The 19,617-nt window shown below is 40.0% G+C and overlaps 2 protein-coding genes and 1 non-coding gene across 6 annotated transcripts; 2 read left to right on the top strand and 1 right to left on the bottom strand.

Annotated features, from left to right (window-relative positions):
* Nucleotides 1-460: 460 nt before the first annotated feature.
* On the bottom strand, nucleotides 461-9,546 carry LOC115671883 (uncharacterized). 2 transcript variants are annotated; one of them, XM_030593568.2, is made up of 14 exons: nucleotides 9,419-9,546; nucleotides 8,054-8,396; nucleotides 7,003-7,196; nucleotides 6,668-6,800; nucleotides 6,357-6,569; nucleotides 5,965-6,059; nucleotides 5,377-5,488; nucleotides 4,676-4,781; nucleotides 3,443-3,536; nucleotides 3,028-3,224; nucleotides 2,665-2,764; nucleotides 2,475-2,591; nucleotides 1,699-1,755; nucleotides 461-1,134 (listed from the first exon to the last, which is right to left on the bottom strand). In XM_030593568.2, exons 1-14 carry the CDS (start codon nucleotides 9,488-9,490, stop codon nucleotides 1,033-1,035), a joined length of 1,935 nt encoding a protein of 644 aa, XP_030449428.1. In that variant the 5' UTR covers nucleotides 9,491-9,546; the 3' UTR covers nucleotides 461-1,032. The 2 variants fall into 2 exon arrangements, with proteins under 2 accessions (XP_030449428.1, XP_030449419.1); XM_030593559.2 differs by having other exon boundaries at nucleotides 6,357-6,575.
* Nucleotides 9,547-9,634: 88 nt separating this feature from the next.
* Nucleotides 9,635-9,706, top strand: TRNAT-CGU (transfer RNA threonine (anticodon CGU)). Its single transcript has one exon. It is a non-coding gene; the product is annotated as a tRNA-Thr (tRNA).
* A 629-nt stretch (nucleotides 9,707-10,335) lies between these two features.
* Nucleotides 10,336-14,312, top strand: LOC115671907 (nuclear transport factor 2-like). Of its 3 annotated transcripts, none has more exons than XM_030593591.2 (9): nucleotides 10,336-10,465; nucleotides 11,139-11,320; nucleotides 11,766-12,069; nucleotides 12,199-12,410; nucleotides 12,483-12,627; nucleotides 12,731-12,852; nucleotides 12,947-13,006; nucleotides 13,567-13,621; nucleotides 13,815-14,312. In XM_030593591.2, the coding sequence occupies exons 2-9, from the start codon at nucleotides 11,141-11,143 to the stop codon at nucleotides 14,015-14,017; spliced, it is 1,281 nt and encodes a 426-aa protein (XP_030449451.1). In that variant the 5' UTR covers nucleotides 10,336-10,465; nucleotides 11,139-11,140; the 3' UTR covers nucleotides 14,018-14,312. The 3 variants fall into 3 exon arrangements, with proteins under 3 accessions (XP_030449451.1, XP_056164805.1, XP_056164806.1); XM_056308830.1 differs by lacking the exon at nucleotides 10,336-10,465 and adding an exon at nucleotides 10,497-10,798; XM_056308831.1 differs by lacking the exon at nucleotides 10,336-10,465 and adding an exon at nucleotides 10,865-11,016.
* The last annotated feature ends 5,305 nt before the right edge of the window (nucleotides 14,313-19,617 follow it).

Here is a 19,617-nt window from a genome sequence, read left to right on the forward strand (position 1 = left end):
GTTGAATAAGCCTTCTCCTTCTCATGTTCACCAATTCTCAATTTCACTCCTAGTGGTTCGGATACTTCGACTCTTAACGACGAGGGGACGCAACCATCGGAGGATGCAGCTAGTCCAGTGTGAAAAACATTTATCTAACATGTATCAATCTCCGATAAATAAATAGGTAGGAATTACCGCCTCACAATCACTAGTGAGCAACCGTTCTCCAGGCAGAATTTGAGCGGTTCGCATATTGCGCAACAATCAGTTCCGCCCTGAATATCTGAGCTGTATCATCCGTAACACGTTCCGAATTCTATTCTCAGTCTTAATCAAAGTCTTATACGTGCAGTCATAAACTATGGATAAACCACCCTCAAAACACAAACTAATAGTATGGCACGTGCATCAAATGCGAAAGAATTGATCGTTAAAACAGAAAATTTGATTTTTTTTCAAAAGATGAACACTAACCAAATTTCATAACAAAACTAATCGGAATAAGATTTTATTAGAATGTTGAATTCCTGGATCGTAATCATGAAAACTGCGGCAATAGCAGACCCATTATGTGGATATGTAAACATAATTCATGTCAAGCAGCCCATAAATCTGAACTAGTAAGAGGTCTAGTGAAGTTAGCAGTAGATTAAAAGGCTTGCCTAGATAAGCAACATCTTGCTCTTTCTTCAACAATTTCTAATCTCTAGAGAACCTCTCCGTAGGCTTCTAGCCCACCTAGGCCCACCCAGGGATATAAAATCTACCTTGAACGTCAACAAAGGCAACTAGTTCAAGTATGTTCACAAAATTAATCACCCAAAACTGCATCTTTGATAACTCGGGAATATTTATGCTGCTCTTCGAACAGCAAAAACAATCCAACAAGCAGAATGAATGCTTGAGCTGGTTCGTGGATCACTTTCACCTACAGTTTCAGATCCTGGACCTGATACTGATACTGTCAAAATCAAGTGACATGGTGAAGCAACCAAAGCCGCAGGGGAGGAAGACTCCGAATAATTTTGGTATTTCCTCAAAACTCAGTTCCTAAGGCATGTGAATCGTCACGCTTCCTGCAGATGCTTGGTTTGCTGCACGGTTACTTCCAAAGTTCTTCCGGTTTGATTCCCTTGCGATTCTTGAACCGAACTTTAAACAGTAAAACATAGATATGTCATTTTCTGCTCGATTTTTCTATATCATATGTAGTAAATTACTGCAAATAGCAGATTAAAGAGGTGCTATCGCGGAAACTGGACACTATCATTTCAAAGTAACACGGAGCCTAAATTATCACATTATAATATGTAGCTGCAAACAAAGTTTCACATATACGTGCTTGAGGTCTTGCCTCAGGATTCATGACGGAAAATGACTAGTGCAAAAAGCTGCGAAAAATGAAGTGAGGGAGGTACAAATGTGAATCACTAGGATGAGCATTATACCGTGCTTATGTACGGACATATAATGATGATTGTGTTGGCACTATTCATAGAGGGGAATCCAGATACATTGCTATGCACATAAACTAGATATGAAGAGATTTAGATGTAAGCCTTGACCCTATCCTAAAGAATGCTTCCATAAATCAACTTACGAAGATACTGAAAATAAGCAATTGCTTTCTCAAGAAAAAGTATAGTAACACGCTATAGAGCTCACATCCCAATTCCACACTAGAACAAATGAACGACCCAATTAAAAAGTGCAAACCTGAATTGCTCTTTTAGGTAGAGTTGATGCTTCATGTAAACCAAGCAATCTTGCAACCTTCAAAAAGAGAAAAAAAAAATGGCACGTCAATGCGGTATGAAACACAATCCAAGAAAGAACTGCGATGAACGGTGCATGTAATAAGCCATTGCATGATGGAGAACATAGTTGAAGTGCAAAGGGTGTCAAAGTAAATAGATGATGCTAGAAGAAAAAAAAAAGAAAATTGAAGTCCTGATTAGAGAAAAAGAATGTACTCACAGCAGTATAAAATACAAATAGAACATAGACAGAATTAGCCGCTAAAAAGACCAAAAACTTGGAAGCAACAACAGGAAGGAAGAACATGCAGCTAAATTAATGGGATAGAAATCAATTGGAACGAAACTTTTAATTGCTTTGTTCAAGGCTGCTCCGTAGACGTACTCCCCATTATTGGACAGGAATTGTAGCCTGCTTCCTAAGTTCCTAGAGAAACCCAGGTTCCTCCCATAACTACTTGTACTACTTGCTTGCAGTAGCTTCTTTGCAGAATGGGTAGGCACACTAACAAGATCAGGTGGATTTACTGTCGAAGGAAATTTAGAGTTATTGAATCCAGTAACACATCTCTAATCCAAGATACTATTCAAGCATTCAAACTGCATACACTTTCAAAAGCAGTAATTGAAAGTGCCTTCCCAGTTTTTACCAACTCATCAAAGTATTATGTTCTTTCGCTGTATGTCTCCTAAAAATGAGATAAACAGAAGTTCAACGAAAAAGATTACAGTAACCTCTCTCAAAATCTTCTTGTCACCAGTACCACTTGGTTGCTCAAGGTCCGCAATTTCCCACAAAGGAATACCAAGCAAAACCTTTATGACATCTTCATCCAAGAAAGGGAATCTTGCCTGTTAGAATAGAGTTGAATCATCACACTAGGTATCTCATGGAGGAACCAACAATGCATATGCTTATACACACCTCTTTCCCATGATCAGCTATACACCTATCATCTCTTCCCAGGTTCCTCTTCCAAATTCTCTGCATGTCCAATCTCATCTCCTCATCAAGCCCAAGCCAGCTGATAACACCAAATCATTTCAAAGAGTTCTTGATCATGATAATCAAAGACAGGCTTTATCATCGTCATCCCGAATGAGGAAATGCAAAAGCTGACATATGGATATAGCATGTGTCGCTTTGTAATTATGGTCAGTAAACCCAACATATTCCATTTTCCACATATGAACATAAGAGCATGCAATGATCTAAGCAAATGCAGAAGAGAGACCTATCCTGAATGTATGAGTAACCCGATGCAATAATGATTTATTCAAGCAATACCTGCCATGTTTATATTTTGTTTTATGTCTGCCATAGCCGGCACACTGCTCATCAGCACCGGAACCAACGAGCACGATTCTGGCATGGCTCTTGTAATTATGAAGCTGAAGATCCTTGTCATTTTCATTATCTCTTTCTTCATACACCCAACCATCACCACTAGCAGCCAGCCATAAAGCTATTCCAATATTCAGGTCCTGCAATGTGAGGTAAAAATTAATTCCACTTGGCTGAAGCAGTACATGAATTTTGATAATTTTGAGGAAGGAGGATAATTTTCATGGCATTTAAACATGAAGAATAAATGGCTATAATGTATGTTCACAAATGGGAAAATGTATAATGTCTACGTCATGTGATAATCACATCTTTCATATATTAATAGAAAGACACAATAAGAACTCTCTAACAGTACCATGTAGGTATTAGCAGGATGAATAAGTGACATAACATGCTTCATTTCTGAGCTCAAGTTTGACAAGTCAGCATCTATCTCAACAAGTCTCCACCTGCACTCCAAAACCACTCTAAGAGTTAAGGGCTAGAAAGCCCAACCATACTAGAATAACAGTCAAATCTTTCCAAGTCAGATGGATAGGATATAATTTTAGAGCCTTTTGACTCATTATTCACTAAGAAGAAAGGTAATCGTCTTTACAATAATCAAGAAGTACGTAATCCAACTTTCCAGATATCTTAACTCTCCACACAAACAATTAGCATCATAAAGATGGCAAATGTCAAAACTAAAACAAAATTCATCCCGTAATCAACACATGAGATGGACCAAAAAGAACTACCAAACATGTCTAGCATCACCCCGATAATGTCAGTAGACAAAGCTATATCAACAATTATTTATCAAAGACAACAATCAACTTAACGCCCTTACATTGCTACAGTTAATAGACTCAATTAGCCATTGGATTATTGAGAAAAAATGGCAGCTTAGTACTGTTAAAATTCAAGTAAAACCACCAAAGAAAATATTATTGTATAAGTATACACAATGCTAGAGGCAAATAATTGAGCAACATCTTGAATATATTTTGCCATAGTAAGGCCATTATCACGTAGATCCAGCCATAAGGAGAACCACCCCCATCTAGGCGACCAGAAATGACATTAAATTTCATCTTTGAACGACCAGACAAAGAATCACAAGCTAATACAAATGAGAGAAATTAAGTAACTTGTGAGTCATATAACCGCCACTCTCACAGGGAAAAGTACCCCAATGGAAAAAAAAAATTTGTTTTCCCCACAATTTGCAATTGTATTTTAGAAATACTTTTTAAAATGAAACAAGACCACTTTTCTTTATTTTAACAATGGACAAAGCAAAGAGAGAACAAATTAAATATCGCTCAGGACAAAATTTCATGAAAAACTATAGTTTGCAAAAGTCACTTACAGAACACTAGATCAAAAGAAAGAGATGCTGGTCTCACCAGTATATGCCAAGTGTTTCTCCTACAGAAGATAAGTAAGGTATCTAAATTATCCATTTTTTGCTTATATACAGACACTGTCAGAGAACTGTATGTACCTTTGTCTAGAAATGCAGCAGTCTTCTAACACAGCCTTATGACAAGCCAATGACCTAGTTATATAAAGGAATCTTTACCTCTAGAAAGCTTGTGCTTACCTTCTTGATGGAGCAATTCTGCTCAGCTCCTTCTTTCCTGCTCTTGCAGAAATTCTATCCGGAGCAGAAGGACCATCAAAGCTAACGTTAAGCAGATCAATGTCAACTGCCAAGAGAAATGTTATTAGTGGGTATGTCAGTGATTCAAAAGTAATTCCTGAAGGATACCACAGCAGGTTCTAGAACTCTTTCAGCAGCCTTATAAAAAGCACAATTGAGACATAAGCAAATGTAAAAATAATCTGATCTTGTAGCAAAAAATGTTGTGGGCCAATTTTTTTCCTGCTAAAGGTGGGCAGCAGCACTTAAAATATCATGCAACTTCCATCAGTCTTTAGCTATTATAAGCAAAGAAATACTTTTGGTAACGTCCAACAATGGTAGAAATAACATACTCTCAGCACTGAATAAGCCAGAGAAAGGACCAGAAGAAGAACACAATACTCTTGGACTAACATAAAACTAGATAACCACCCAATCCTAAGCTGAGAGTCAATACGAGGAAGTAAGAAGATGACCACTGACAAATCCAATAGCAAAAGAATAACAGAACAAAAACAGAAGTGATAACTGGAGGGGGGAATCCATCTATCCCATGGTCTACGTCCCTGAGAGCATTGACCCAGAAACATGTGATGCTGTTCCAAGCTGTAACATTCTCAACCACCAAAGGGTACAACATTGAACTGTGATAGACTTACAATGAGGGTCTATGCACTGGTCCAAAATTGCTGCTATTATCATGGAATCCAATCCACCGGAGAAAAGAACAGCCACAGGAGAGACTCGCTCTCTAAAATTGCAGGCAGTAGTCTGTCTCAAATTCCAAAAATTATATCAGCAGAAGTGACCAAACTATGTGAATGTTATATGAGACCAAAAAAGGAAAAAGGAAAAGAAGTTCCATGTGTAATCTTAGCATAAGCTTTCACACAACGGTCATATCTGGTTATAATAACCAGAACCAGAGTTGAGACTAACTTAAGGCGGGACTGCCCAGAAGTATTTCAAAGAATTGCTCCAAGTACCCGTACAAATGGAAATTATGGCCTAGAATAGTAAAAACATGTGTACTTCTGCAAAGGTCAAGGAAGTCTTTGGAAAAACAAAATCCTAGAAGATCTAAAGTTGATGTTACCTTCTACCTAAAAAAGACTTACCCATTCAACGGATAAGAGAATTAGCCATCCATGATCCATGAAACTAACAATAAATTTTTTTAAAGATTGGCAGCTTTAGCCTATTTATCTCACATGTAGAATTAACAACCAAATTTAATCAAATGATACCTGAAAAAATTTATGAGAAGTCCGACGCAGGACAGATTCCCTCAAAGCAGTCAGAACTTTCTCAGCTGGCACTGATGGAGAGGCCTTTCCAAACCCTATTTAAGGGGAGAACATATATAAGAGGTCCTCAGCAAGACAATACCCCCAATTTAGTTCGCTAGTATCTTTTCATGGATGAGGATAAAAAATTACTTTCACTTCCAAATTATAGGAAAACAAAAAACTGCTTTCACTTTGCTGCGGATTGTTGAGAAAGTAATATTTCTATTTCTCAACACTATCTACAATCGCGAAAATGACATTGACAATCAAGGTGTTTTCTGCCACTTTAACTTGATTTAGATGGCACGATGACAAAAGAAGTTGGTACCATGTCATGGTTCTCACCATACCTCGGGACAAGTTTAGCTCTTCAGCAGTCGGCTCAACATAAGTTCTTTCCCAGTGAATCAGTTTCTTTACCGTGGAATTATTCCACTCATGTCTTTTGATATCACCAACTAGATGGCCATTCAAAATCGAAGCATCAATTTTCATGCTATATATCCCACAGGTGAGCTCTTCCCAATATTTCCCCTGGTTGACTCCATTTTCGAATTGCAAACCTGCAGCTGAAAGATATAACTTAACTAAAGCAAAATTCGTGACACATACAAATCGTCGGTGACCATCAGTGATGGTTAACTCAACAAGCATTATGTACCAGAACTGTGCTCGACCAAAGTAGGTGCCACAGAAGAAAGCAGAAATTGGGGGTCTTCAGCAGTTGGCCAGTGAACAAGGAGGCTCCGTCTGCCAAATGCATCTCGACCAAACCAGAGGGTTCTTGAACTATTCTGATGCATCAAACAAAACCACAATGTGCAACAGAAGAGCAGATCTTCAAAAGAAGCTCTTTTACAAAAAAAAAATAGACAGTTTACAATTCTAAAAGAAAACACCGAGATTGCGTAATAGAGCAAACAAAAGGGAAAGCTCGGTATGCTTACAAAGGAAAAGCTCGCAAAACATAAGTGGAAACTTACCACGCAAAGTTACCTGCCAATAAATGATAGTCCATGGACCCTTTATTCTCGAAAGAACATCTGGAACAGAAGCTTCCTCATTGCCAGAACAGCGACTTGAACAATTATCCCCATGAGAGCAACCGAAGCAGCATCTTGCGAGATATTGCGAAAGAATTTCAGCATCATTTTCATCACATCCCACGGATATTCCTCCAAAAATCTCACCTGCTTATTCATTATAAGTTCATCAAGAAAGAACGCAGAAGCAAGAGGTAGATTGGACTAACTTACAAACAGGTTCAGGCAATCAGCACAAAAAGGAAAAGGAAAGGACAAAAAGAAGGAGGAGACGAATTGTGAACAAAGATGAAGAGCGACAGAGCTCCCAGGACAGAAAGACAACTTCTGGACAGCCAATTCCATAGTTGTTGATGTAAGGAGTCCATTATCGTGAAAGCTTCCTATTGAAAGGAGATTTCATCAAAGAACCTTTTCATGAAAATTAACTTAGAAATAAACGTTTCCAGCATTTGGATTGGCATGTTTACAAGAAGTTCTTCCTGAAAAATTTCAGAAAATGATCTGAGGTGATAGGTTACCAGCCACAGTAGTGGCTACCAAAGATACTAGTAACTGCTGATGGTGGCAGCTGCCCAGTAGTGACTGATGCCAGTGAAAACTGATGATTGGTTACAGCTGACCACAGCACTGGTCAAAACAAACAATGAACAAAGGTAGCAACCAGTCAGGGGCGCTGGTATGGTGACTGGCTGTGGAGGTGAACAATAGTGAATGACATCCAATTTCAATACGAGATGCATGAAACATCAAGCTACTCACCAACGGAAGTTGAAAAAGCCTGCTAATAATGTCACTTTATAAGACAAAACACACCAACAATTTTCTACACAGGACACCGAAACAATTTAGCAGCATGTTCTACTGAGCCCGTCATTGACCTGAATGCATCACAAAAACATTTCAAGCATCCAAGAGACAATCTCTGCGTCTATTATCAGAACAAATTCAATATCCATGAGATAATCTCTGCATCATATCTATGCACATTAAAATGGACGCACCATTGTAAACAAGGATATTCCCGAATTTATCCACCAATGGCTGAACGATAGGACTCACTCCCCTAAGTTGCAATGTGGCGCCAAGAAAGAGCAGCTCTCCGACAAATGAATGGATACCAAAGGCCTTCTCCTCCACAGGAGTTTCTCCATTTTGGAACGAACTGGAAAAACTTCCCTTTGCCGAATAGGAGTCTACAGTCACTTCTTCTTCAATAGAAGTAACAATCTCTTGCTTGTTGATTAAACTGGAACTATTTGAATGAAGCAATAGCCTTTTACTGCCCAGACTATCAGGTCCCCTCCTCAGCAGAGCTCCCTTAAGATCATCAAGAGATAACGGCAGCTGGTGGCCATTCACGTACCAGTCAATGAAATGTGAACAGATAGAGTAAAACTATGAAATTCACAATAAAAAAAAAAAAGGAAGGGCATCTCTTGAGCTTGAACAAGTGGTTTGGAAATGAAACGCATAAGGTAACTTTGGTCAGTCTAGTTTTTGTCCGCCATGTCAATAAAATATACTCATTCTCAACATATTAAAACTAAAAGGTTGCTATTGAGATAATAATAGACAAGGGAACTTGGGCACCCGCTAACAGTAAAATATGAAAATCTCAAATCTCCCGAGGCACTGTACACGAGCTATGACATGATCCATGGGTATCGGGCATGCAGCTCCAACTTTGCCAATCCAACTCCCGCAATTTTCAACTAGAACAGCAGGATCTCATAATACAAGCAAGCGATCCACTAAGATTGGTGGACAAAATTGGCTTTTCCCATCTCGCGGCAACAAGCCAAAATGGTCCTTGTTTCTTGCATTAAGAGAAAACCAGCTGGCGCACCATGCAATTGCAAAGCCTGTGAACCTCACCTCCGCATTGAACGGACAATAAAAATTGGAAAACGTCCCGAGGGTGCTGTAATGGCACCCGTGAGGCTGCAATGCCTGCAGTTTAGCAATGGAAACAAGAGTTCTTCGCATGTTTCATATTTTCCCCCTGTGGTGTGCGAGTTCGTCACATTCAACTCGATCGCAACTCTCTCATCGGGTCCAAACGCTACGCTTAGCAAGGCCCGCCTTGCCGGCTCATTCGCCAGCTGTCTTTCAGCCGCTGCCAATGACAGGAGCCCACGGCGCGGCCAACTCAGTCAAAGCCGCTCAAATCTAAATACATCGGTTCGATTCCTACCTTCTTCTCGAGGACATCGCATACAGAATAAGAAAAACAAAAACCAAAATAACCGGGCTCGCGCATTGGGATGATCTCGCGACGGCGGCGACAACAAGCGACCGCCCATGGCCTAATCGACACGCTCAAAAGACGGCGAAGAATGCACAGGACAAGGGGGCGAAAGACTTACGGGCTGAGATTCAGGGGCGGAACACGCAGGATCGAGATGAATTCCAGATGCTATCAACGCGATTCCGCACATCTTTCTCCCTCTGCAGCAGCAGCAGCAGCAGCTGCTAGGAGGGTTTTGGAAACTGAGCGACGATGGCCCTGGGGGCCGTAGGTTTGGCAATTTCCGCCCTTGTTTTTAATTTTGGAACTTTAGTTGGTCAGTCAGAAGCAACGAGCCTCCGTAGCATAGTGGTAGTGCGTTCGCTTCGTAAGCGAAAGGTCGCGAGTTCGATCCTCGCCGGGGGCTTTTTCTTCTAATTTCCTTTTACCCCTTTTTTTTTGTTCTGTCGCCGCTTTTTCCACGTCTAGTCAATTATTATTTTCAAGCTCGTAAACGAAAAGTCAAATATGTTGACTCTTCTGCCCTACTCTTTTTCTTTCTTTTTCTCGGATACAAAGATAGGGGAATTTCGACACATTTATTGTTTTTCATCATCACCGATGTATTGACATTTGAAAAATTAACTTCTCATTTTGTAAAATGTCTTTTTTCCGAAATTTAAACCGAATCTAATCTAATCTAATTCAAAACATCACAAATTGAAAAGATCCGAAGCTTACTTCTTACCCAAATTCGCTCTCGATATCATGGATTCACTTTCCTTGAATGGCGGGCATCGCCTCCATAAATTCCAATTCGCTAATCAAGGATGGAAGGAAGGAAGGAAGGAGGGCGAACCGCCCATTCGCATGTGATCTGATCGCAGCCGTTCAGGCGAAATCCGAAGACGGATTCACCCCCGGGCGATCCCCTGCGCTCGGATCCACACGAGCACGAGCCCTCCCCTCCCTCTCCCTCTCCCACTCCCTCTCCCTCTCCCTCTCCCCGTGCGGTTCGCACGCGCCGCACGTGCCCCTTTCGATCGGTACTATAAAAGCTCTCTTCTTGGGGGGTGGGGGAGTTGGCTTTGAGATCGCTGGACTCTGTCTGTCTGTCTCTCTCTCTCCTCCCGTTCGCCCTCGTGCGCCAACAACTTCGGGCGCTCTCTCGCTGGGCCTCCGAGAGGTTCTGTCACTCTCTCTTTCTCTCTTCGATCTTTCGATTCGTCTCGTGTTGTCGCCGCGTCGATCTGCTGTCTCGGCGCTGCTCTTGATGCAGTAAAAGTCCGTCCTTTTTAGCTGCCCGCATCGGCCGCGCGGGGAGATCAGCCGCCGCCGCCTAGGATTTTGAATGGATCGCTAGTGTGTCGAAGCGGTTGTGGGGATTGTCGCGGTGATTTGTCGATGTTCGCGAGTGGGTGTCGTGATTGTGTTGGAAAGGTCGAGCCTTTGTGTGTTGTTCCGATAGATCTGGGGGTTTCGAGCGGGGCTCTGTGCACAGTGTCGGCTGTTTTGGTTGGTGGGTATCTCGTTGGGGGATTGTTTGAACTCGATATGGAATTTGTTTTGATCGGGTCGTCGTTGAATTGGAAAGCGGGGGGCTGTGTGTCTCCTGGTCTTTTTGTTTGTTTCTCTTGCAACTTTAGAGTTTTTTCCAACTGATAAAAACCTTGGATGCTGGATCGCTTTGCTATAGAGTGTGAGACTGCCAATCATGTGGCTGCCCAGTTTTCTTAGGTTAGAGCAGTACTATTCTGTATGTTGCTCGAGGACCTTGGTTATGGTGTTTTCTTGCTTCCTTGGATACTATTTTCATCTGTATTCATGCCGTGCCTAATGTATTTACTGTCGGGATGCAGAGATGGCGGCACAGACCAATGGCAGCCCACCTGACCCCAAATCTGTGGGCAACGCCTTCATCGAGCAGTACTATAGTATTCTTCACAACAACCCACAAGTTGCTCACAGATTCTATCACGAAATAAGTGAGCTAAGTAGGCCAGGACCAGATGGTCAGATGATCTCTGTGACGACGTTGCAGGTGAGGATTTATTGGAAAGGAGTGTTTTTCCATGTGCTAGCACTTGATCTCATTGCTTTTTTGGTAGCAGACTTATTTTTGGTGGTGGTTGGGGTGGATGTAACTCCAGGGTAATAGTGTGATTTGATAGGAAAGTTCGGTTGCTCTTTTGGGATGCACTTTTTTTCTTTTTACTTGTGAGGCACAATTTTTTTTCAGCTCGAATTGCCATGAGTGGATTAAGTTTTAAGATGCTGAATTGTTCATTATATTGGCATATTTCTTTTCCTTGGAGCAGCATACTTGGGAGAGTTACTGAACTGATGACAATCAGCTTTGCATACTAATAGAAACTTCCATTCTTTATAACATTGTGTTTACATGGATCTGCTTGCAACTCATCTCTTCAGTTAGACCCTTATGTCTATATTCAAGTGCAGTGACTCTTTTTCTTATCTCGTTGCAGGAAATTAATGAAAAAATCCTCTCATTAAATTATGAGAAATACAAGATTGAGATTTTGACTGCTGATGCTCAGGCTTCTTACAAGGGTGGAGTTCAAGTTTTAGTTACAGGCTGCTTAATGGGAGAGGATGACATAAGGAGGATATTCACGCAGTCCTTTTTCTTAGCTCCGCAAGACAATGGTGGCTATTTTGTCTTGAATGATATTTTTAGGTATGTGGAAGGTGAATCTCCCTCGCCTGTCTCTCCAGCAGAAAAACATGAGGAGCTTAAGGCTGTTGAAGCTCCTCCTGTGCCAGATCCTGGTTGGTTAATGTGTTATTGGTTTCTCTTTCTTATTTTCTTTTAATGATGCATCTTCCTCTATGATGCTGTCATGTGATGTATTGTGTTGATAATTTCGATTGAGAAATTTGTTATTGCTTTCAATGCAGAGCCAGCTCAAGTCATTGATCCACCTGTGGAGGTAGAGACTCTTCAGGTCGAAGAAATTGTTCATGCTGTGGATAACGGGGAGGAGTCTGCTGATGGAAAAGAAATTGTTATTGAACACGCAGCTGATTCAAGGGAAAAGGATGTTAGCACGGTCGCTATAACTTCTTCTGATGTTCAAGTTGATGCTCCTAAGAAGTCTTTTGCATCAATTGTAAGTGTTGTTTAAGAGTTCCCTGTGATCTTACTGAGTTGACATGTCTAATGTATTATCGATCTGGTTTAGGTAAGTGCTCTGAATGATAGTGCTGCACCATTTCAAATGAGGGTTTCAGTTTCAAAGCCTGTTGCACGACTGCGTGTGCCTACGACTCCCAAAGCTCCTGTACCTAATGAAAGCATTCCTGCTGAAAAGAATGAAAGTCCAGCAGGTTCCTTTCTGTTTTTATAATGCCCGGACATCTCTATTGTTTGTTAAACATCTTCCTCTATATCATGAGTGTAACTTCTTCTGTTTGTGGTGCCTTCCCTCAGTAAAGCGCCATTCTATATTTGTCGGCAACTTGCCTTTGGATGCAACACCAGATCAACTTGACGCTGCCTTTAAGAGATTCGGTTCTATCAAACCCAATGGCATTCAAGTTAGAAGTAGTAAGGTCAGGGATTGTACCTTGGTGAAAAATAAGTGGCATGCCCAGATATTTAGTCTTGATGTCTCTGTAATTTGTGAAACTTGTCTGCATGTTGCAGGGCTCGTGTTATGGCTTTGTAGAATTTGAAGCTGAGAGTTCTATGCTGAGTGCTCTTGAGGTACTTTTTTAGTTTCCTTTAACCTGAAGCCATAATTGAAAATTTTGTTCATTCCTGCAGTTCTGAAGTTAGATATTATTCACTATTTGATTACACAATGATAGAGGAATTCGCTTTGGCAAGGAATAAAGCTGCATTGCTTTTCAACTACGGTTCTTCTGTGGTTTCACAAACTTTCTTTTTTGCTTACATTCACCTTGTATTGCAGTGTTGTTGCACGCATATCATCTTTAATTTCCTTGTTACGGCTGAATTATAGTATATTCTTCACATATTCTATACTGAGCGCATGCTTAGGTCTGGCTTTTCTTATGTATCGCATTACTTTGATGTTGTTATTGCTGTCTGAGATAATGACAGTTGACTTATTGCCTAAGAAATAATTAAATGGGCAGATTTAAATTAGTATGTCTACGGTGGACCCTAGTGTTGTTTCTAATGCATCGAGGGGTTAAATGAATGTTTGTTTGCTTTGTCTGACATGAGCTTGCTAATCAGGAGCTGATGCAATGTTTTATCATATTTATTCATATTGATGTGTCAAATGCTTTTGATTCCAGGAAAACTCCATCATGATTGGTACCCGAAAGGCTCATATTGAGGAACAGAAAAAAGGCAAGTCCTGTATAGTTCTCTTTTGTTACCGCCACACCTGAATTATCCATGAAAATAAAAGAACTAAATTCTGATAGCAGCTTTTTTTTTTTTTTTTAAGTCATCTTTCTGCCATGTCTCGCTCCTTACCCGGCTCTTTCTGGGCAAGAGTATTAGCATCGTAACTGACAGTCGATTCGGTGCGTTGCTTTAGATGGCGGTGACAGAAAGGCGTCGCAAGGAAGGGGTGGCTTCCGGAACGATCACTACAGAAGCCACGGTAGCTTCTCCGACAGGAAGCCCGATTTCTCGGGACGGAGCGGCGGCGGCGGGGGGCGCAACGGCGGGACCTTTCAGAGGGGGGAGTATCAGAACGGAGGAGGAAGAGGCCCCCGCCCAACACCTAAGCCGCGATAGTACTGTCTTTGTGCTGCTCGGTGATGCTCTGCTTTTGAGCAGTAAAAAATTGAGATTCTTACAAATTTTTAGGTAATCTTATAGGAGATTCTCCGGGTTTAGATTGCGGCTTTTTCAGATTTTGATCGGTAGTAATTCCAGAGAGATTGCCTTTGAATTCCCTACTATGACGATTTGCTCTTTAGACTCTCTGCTCCTTTTAGTTAATTGGGGAAAAATTTTTCCCCTTGTAACAGAATAATTATCTGGTCTTCTTTTTTTAAAAAAAAAAATTCCATCTATATGATTTTCCGCCCGTGTCCTATGAACGATTCATATCTATTGCTTGCCTGTCTGTCTCTAATCTCATCCTTTTGCTTGGTGGTCTAGTAACTAGTGTTTGAATTGATTTCTTGAGATGATATGATATGAATGTTGTAGGGGAGGAGACCTGAGGTTGTCATTTGAATTGACATTGGATTGCTGTCCGGAACACGTTTGGAATTTAGATAGCTGTCGAGTTGAAGAGGTATCTAAATTCGGGTTTTTTCTTTTTGAGATCCAACATGACCCGAATTTTAAATTTAAGGTGGTTCATATTATAGCCCAGCTCGATAGAATATGGGTTGAAATATGGGGCTATGACATATGACTTCTTTTTGACGGTCCAATCTCGACTCGTTTTTCTTGCCGTGTCTTTACTAGGTTTGATATCGTACCTCGTAATCGGTTTTTTTTGGGCAAGGCTATGCTAAGTTTAGAGTTACTCTATATTACCTTTTTATGATTCTGTAAGTACACCCAAAAGAAGTTGAGCTCACTAGTTGGCAGGGGAGAGGGCTCTCCTGCTCCCTTTGGGTGAAAATTAAAACCCGAAAACCCGATCCGGGCCAGCTCGATTCCTTTGGCCCGAATAGCTTGGGTTCGGGCTAGGTTTTAGGGCTTGATTCTATTTTAAGTTTTGGGCCGGGCTTTTCTCGCTTAATGTGTAGCGCTAGATCGCCCGCCCAGCGTGAACTTCTTCTCATACTATCTCTTTAATCCTACAATGAAAAAAACTATTACTGTAGCATAATAAAAGAAATGTTTAATCTTCGTCAATTTTCACTTGATCGAACTTATTGATTTTAGAATGATATCGAGATCAAAGTTGTCATCATAAAAGTGAAAAGTCCAAATTGAAATCGATTGAAAAGTGACAAATCTAAGTGAACATTCGAATTGGAATTCAAGTAGCCATAGCCTTACTTACTCAAGAATACGAATATTGAATTGAGTTAGATCAAAAAAAATCTTGAATTGAATAAATATAATAAAATAAAAAAGATATGAAGAAAAGTAATCATTGTGAATATGAATAATCCAAATCATAATAAATTCGAAATCAAAAATTGCATTGTACTCGGCACTCCTGTGCTCATAATTTTCTCACTCAAAGAAAATATACATTGAATTCTCCTGTTGACCTTATTGCTTAATTGAATTAATTAGACGAAAATATATACGAGAGGGAGAAAGGTAATTGTCCTGCGCTTAATATTTATGACAACTAATTAAATAAAAAAAAACATAGATATGTTTATAAAAGTTAATCATGGCAAAAGTAAGTAATCCAAAATTGAACAAGTGTCATTTGATCAAGTTAGTGAATATAGATTTGTCAACAAAGATCATTGGAGTGCTTGCCAAATCGTGTCATCAAATCGTGAGAGAAAAAAACATATATACTATGATAAAATTTTGCAAAAATAAATTTTGGAAAAGACCAAAAAAAAAACTCAAGCTATACTCGCTATAATACATTCACCTGAATTTTTCGTGACATCAAAAACCCAAAAACTATACCCACTACTGTGGCCTATTTTCCCTAAACTTTTTTCCGTAACATAAAAATTTCAAACTTGTACTTATATGATATATTTACTCTCCATCAATGTTTCGTTAGATGATTTTTTTAGTTAAAATAATGTCGTATGTCAACATTGTTTTCTTTTCGGCATCTATGTAAGTAGATTTTAATGCTTCTCATCGATAGAATAATTTTGACTGGGGGTAAACGTGCTATACATGTACAATTTGGGATTTTTTACGTGAAAGAAAGAAAAAGTTTAGAGTAAAAATTTAGGGTTGGTTTGGTAAGCAAGCGGTTTTTAGTATGGGCTCGTGTCGTAGAGGGACAGATCCCGTAAATTCCTGAAATTGCGCTCGCGTCCTCCCAGACATTGTCGTGTCAGACGAATGTCACGTCGCTTTATCTGAGCAACACGTGTCGAGCAGCGGCGTGGTGCGCTGCGTGGAGAATCTTCTCTCTCCCCGTCGACGTCGACGACACGTCCCCAGCAAATCATTCTCCGAAGATATCCTCCTCCGCCCTTTGACGTCCCTTTCCCCCACCACATTATTCTTTATCATTATTGTTGTTGCTGCCTCTTCTACTAATCCTAGATTAGGTGACTACTGCCACTTCCTGAAAATTTCGTCCTTCGTATTGTCCATCTAATGGTCCGATCCAATGAAATTGGTCACATTTTCTTCCACCATAATGAGATAGAAAGAGATAAATCTCAATATATTGACGGAAGTGACGACGAGTAAAGAGTCATTGTGATGCGACGATAAAGAAAAAGCGTTGTATGTAGATTTAGTTCACGTTTTACTAATTTTTTTAAAAAAATAAAACGATAAAATAAATATATGTAGTTTGCCCGATCCGGTTCGATTTTCCTTTGGAATCGAGAACCGAACACCGTTTCCACTTTTAGGAACCGGTAACCGAACCGACACTTTGGGGAATGGGACCCAACTAGCTGGTCCGGTCCAAGCAGTCCGTTTTCCACACCCCTAGTTCTAATCTCGGTAATTCACGCCTTTCGCTCTTATTAACCAAAAAGGAAAAGGGGTTCATCTCGATATCACGAAAAATCCAAAGCTGATACACCTATGATAAATTTACCTTAAACTAATTTTTTTTACCGCAAAAAACTCAAAATTGGTACCCTCATGACAAATTTACCCAAAACTAATTTTTTGACCAACAGAAATCCCAAACTGGTATATTTGTGATAAATTTACTTTCCGTTAGTATCCGTTAAATTGGATTAATACAACCAAAAATCACAAACAGGTACACCTACTGGTACACCTGTCAACTGTCACGTGTCATCTAACTCAGTAATTTAACGGTAAAGTTTAAAGGAAACTAACGGATCGTAAATTTATCGCAAATATACCGGTTTGGGATTTTAATTTGAGGTAAATTTATCACGAGAGTACCGATTTTGGATTTTCTGCACTATTAACCTAAAGAATAATAAAGAAATGAGTTACTACCATAAAAAAATCCATGACACAAATTTCTCGAACTATGTGTACTCTGTAAACATATTATTCCTCTCGGTGGAGATTGATGAAGTTGCTGAGTGCTTTGTCTTAATCAAAAGCTTGCATCGATTAATAATATTATAGATGGTTGACATGAAAGTCCGAAGATAAGTTTTATCGGGAGCCGAACACGACATGTAGGGTGAACGGTTTATATTACATGATCTAAAGTGAATTTGGAATAATCGAAAATGATAGATTTCACCTAAATTTTCGTTAGATTTGACGGTCTATTCTTATTTCCACGTGTGAAAATTGAAATACACTCAACTTCACAACTACGCCTTGATCTCTCTCTCTCTCTCTTATGTCACCCAACTGGCAAGAAAGAAGAAAGCACCTAAACTGCGCAAGATGGTACAGCTGACGTGGCCATGACACCCGCGGTGGGGACCCATCACCTGCCTCTCGACACGTGGGCACCCCTGTCCTTTATCGACACGTGGCGGCTGTTGACGAGGGGTGGGACCCGGCGTTGCTGCTGCGTGCTTTCGGGCGGGACCACGTGATTCACGCCTGCACGTGGTCGCTGGTTTGCTGTCGGATGGTCAATCTCGCCGCACTCCACATGTCGCGAGACCGGAGTCAAATGGGCTGCGGACCCCACGGTACTGCGACTTTGATCCGGGTTTTGGACCGTTCGATCGGGGGGGCGGTCAAGGTTTCGTCTGATCCGACGACCCCGAGAGCTCAATCAGTTGGGGGGTTGGCGATGCTGAAGCGGCGTTTCTTCCTTTGCTTTCTTTCTTGAATACGGCTTTCCAAATGATGTGAAAACAAAGGATCCGATGTTTGAAAAGTAATACATTATGAGTGCGTTTGGTACCCATTTTATTCTCGAAAATAATTTATGTTCAGAAATATTTATTTTTATTCTATTCTCGAAAATAATTTCTAAGCATTTGATAATGGCTCAAAATTTATATTCCTAAAATAGAAAAAGAACAGAAATGTGTTTGGTAACTACACAAAATTTCTTTTTATTAATAATATTTTGAATTTTTTAATATTTTTTTTCTTTTTTTCTTCTTCTCCTTCCTTGGCCCATGGATGGCGCTGGCAACCGGCCACAGGCAAGGGCCACCCTCGTCGGCGAGGACGGCTCGTGGCTTGGGCGAGGGCCGCGAGGGTCCAGCCCTCGCCAGATCCAGCAAGGGCAGCCCTCGCCCAAGCCGTGAGGGTCCAGCCCTCGCGCTCGCCAGTCTTGGCCTATGGCCGGTCATCGGCCAGGAAAGAAGAAGAAGAATTTTTTTTTTCCATTTTTTATTCTTGTTCCCAAAATCAAGAATCAACTTTTTTTTTTATTCTTGATTCTGTTCCAAAACTAATTCTGGGAACAAATTTATGCCTGGGAACAAAAAATTTACCAAACGGTTTTCTATTCTTTTTTTGTTCCCGGGAATAAAGGAATAGAATCAGGCACTGTTAGCCGGTTACCAAACAGGCCCTATGAGTCAAATTATCCCATGGGGGAGGTGAGATAAAGGTGGATAGGTTTATAATATTCATTATATAAAAGTTATTTTTCTCAAATAACAAACTTCTTAAATTAATAAAATTAAAATAATATTTAATTAGCAAAAGAAAGAAAAAATAGAGAACCAAATTAGCAAAAGAAAAAGAAAAAGGGAGGGGAGAGGAGGGAGAGATCTAACTCAACCCTTCTCTCCATGGAGGTTAAAGAAGAAAACCGTGTGAAGATGAGAGGAAGAGGAGAGAACCCTAACGAGGAGAGAGAAAAAGTAATTCAAAGGCTAAGGGCGCGTTTGGTAACGTTTCTGTTTCTGGGAATAATTTCTTTTCAGAAATAGCTTTTTCTATTTCTATTTCCTGAATAAGTTTTTTAACAAGAGAATGCGTTTGGTAACTGTACAAAATATCTATTCCTGGAATAGAAAAAGAACAGAAATGTGTTTGGTACAACAAAAAAAATTTCTATTCCCAATTTTTTGCATTCAAATATATATCTTTTATTTAACTATAAGTACAAGTTATAAGTGAAAAAAAGCCAATAAGCATGATTTATTGGTTTTTGTAATCCTTTTTAGGGGTTTAAAACCCCTTTTAATCCCTAAACTAAGGAATCTTCAAAAATACCACTTGGGCACCTAAAAAAATTTAAATTTCACTCAAAGTGGGTGGCCACAGGTATTCTAAGCTATTTTGTGAATTTTTTAAATTTTTTTGGGGTAAAATTTATTAAAAATTTTTACTTTCCCTAAATCTGTTTCTTTTTATTT

The sequence above is a fragment of the Syzygium oleosum genome, unplaced genomic scaffold, assembly GCF_021117445.2.
Source record: "Syzygium oleosum isolate NSW1041296 unplaced genomic scaffold, Sole_v2.1 Sole_v2.02, whole genome shotgun sequence".
In the NCBI taxonomy this organism is placed as follows: Eukaryota; Viridiplantae; Streptophyta; class Magnoliopsida; order Myrtales; family Myrtaceae; genus Syzygium; species Syzygium oleosum.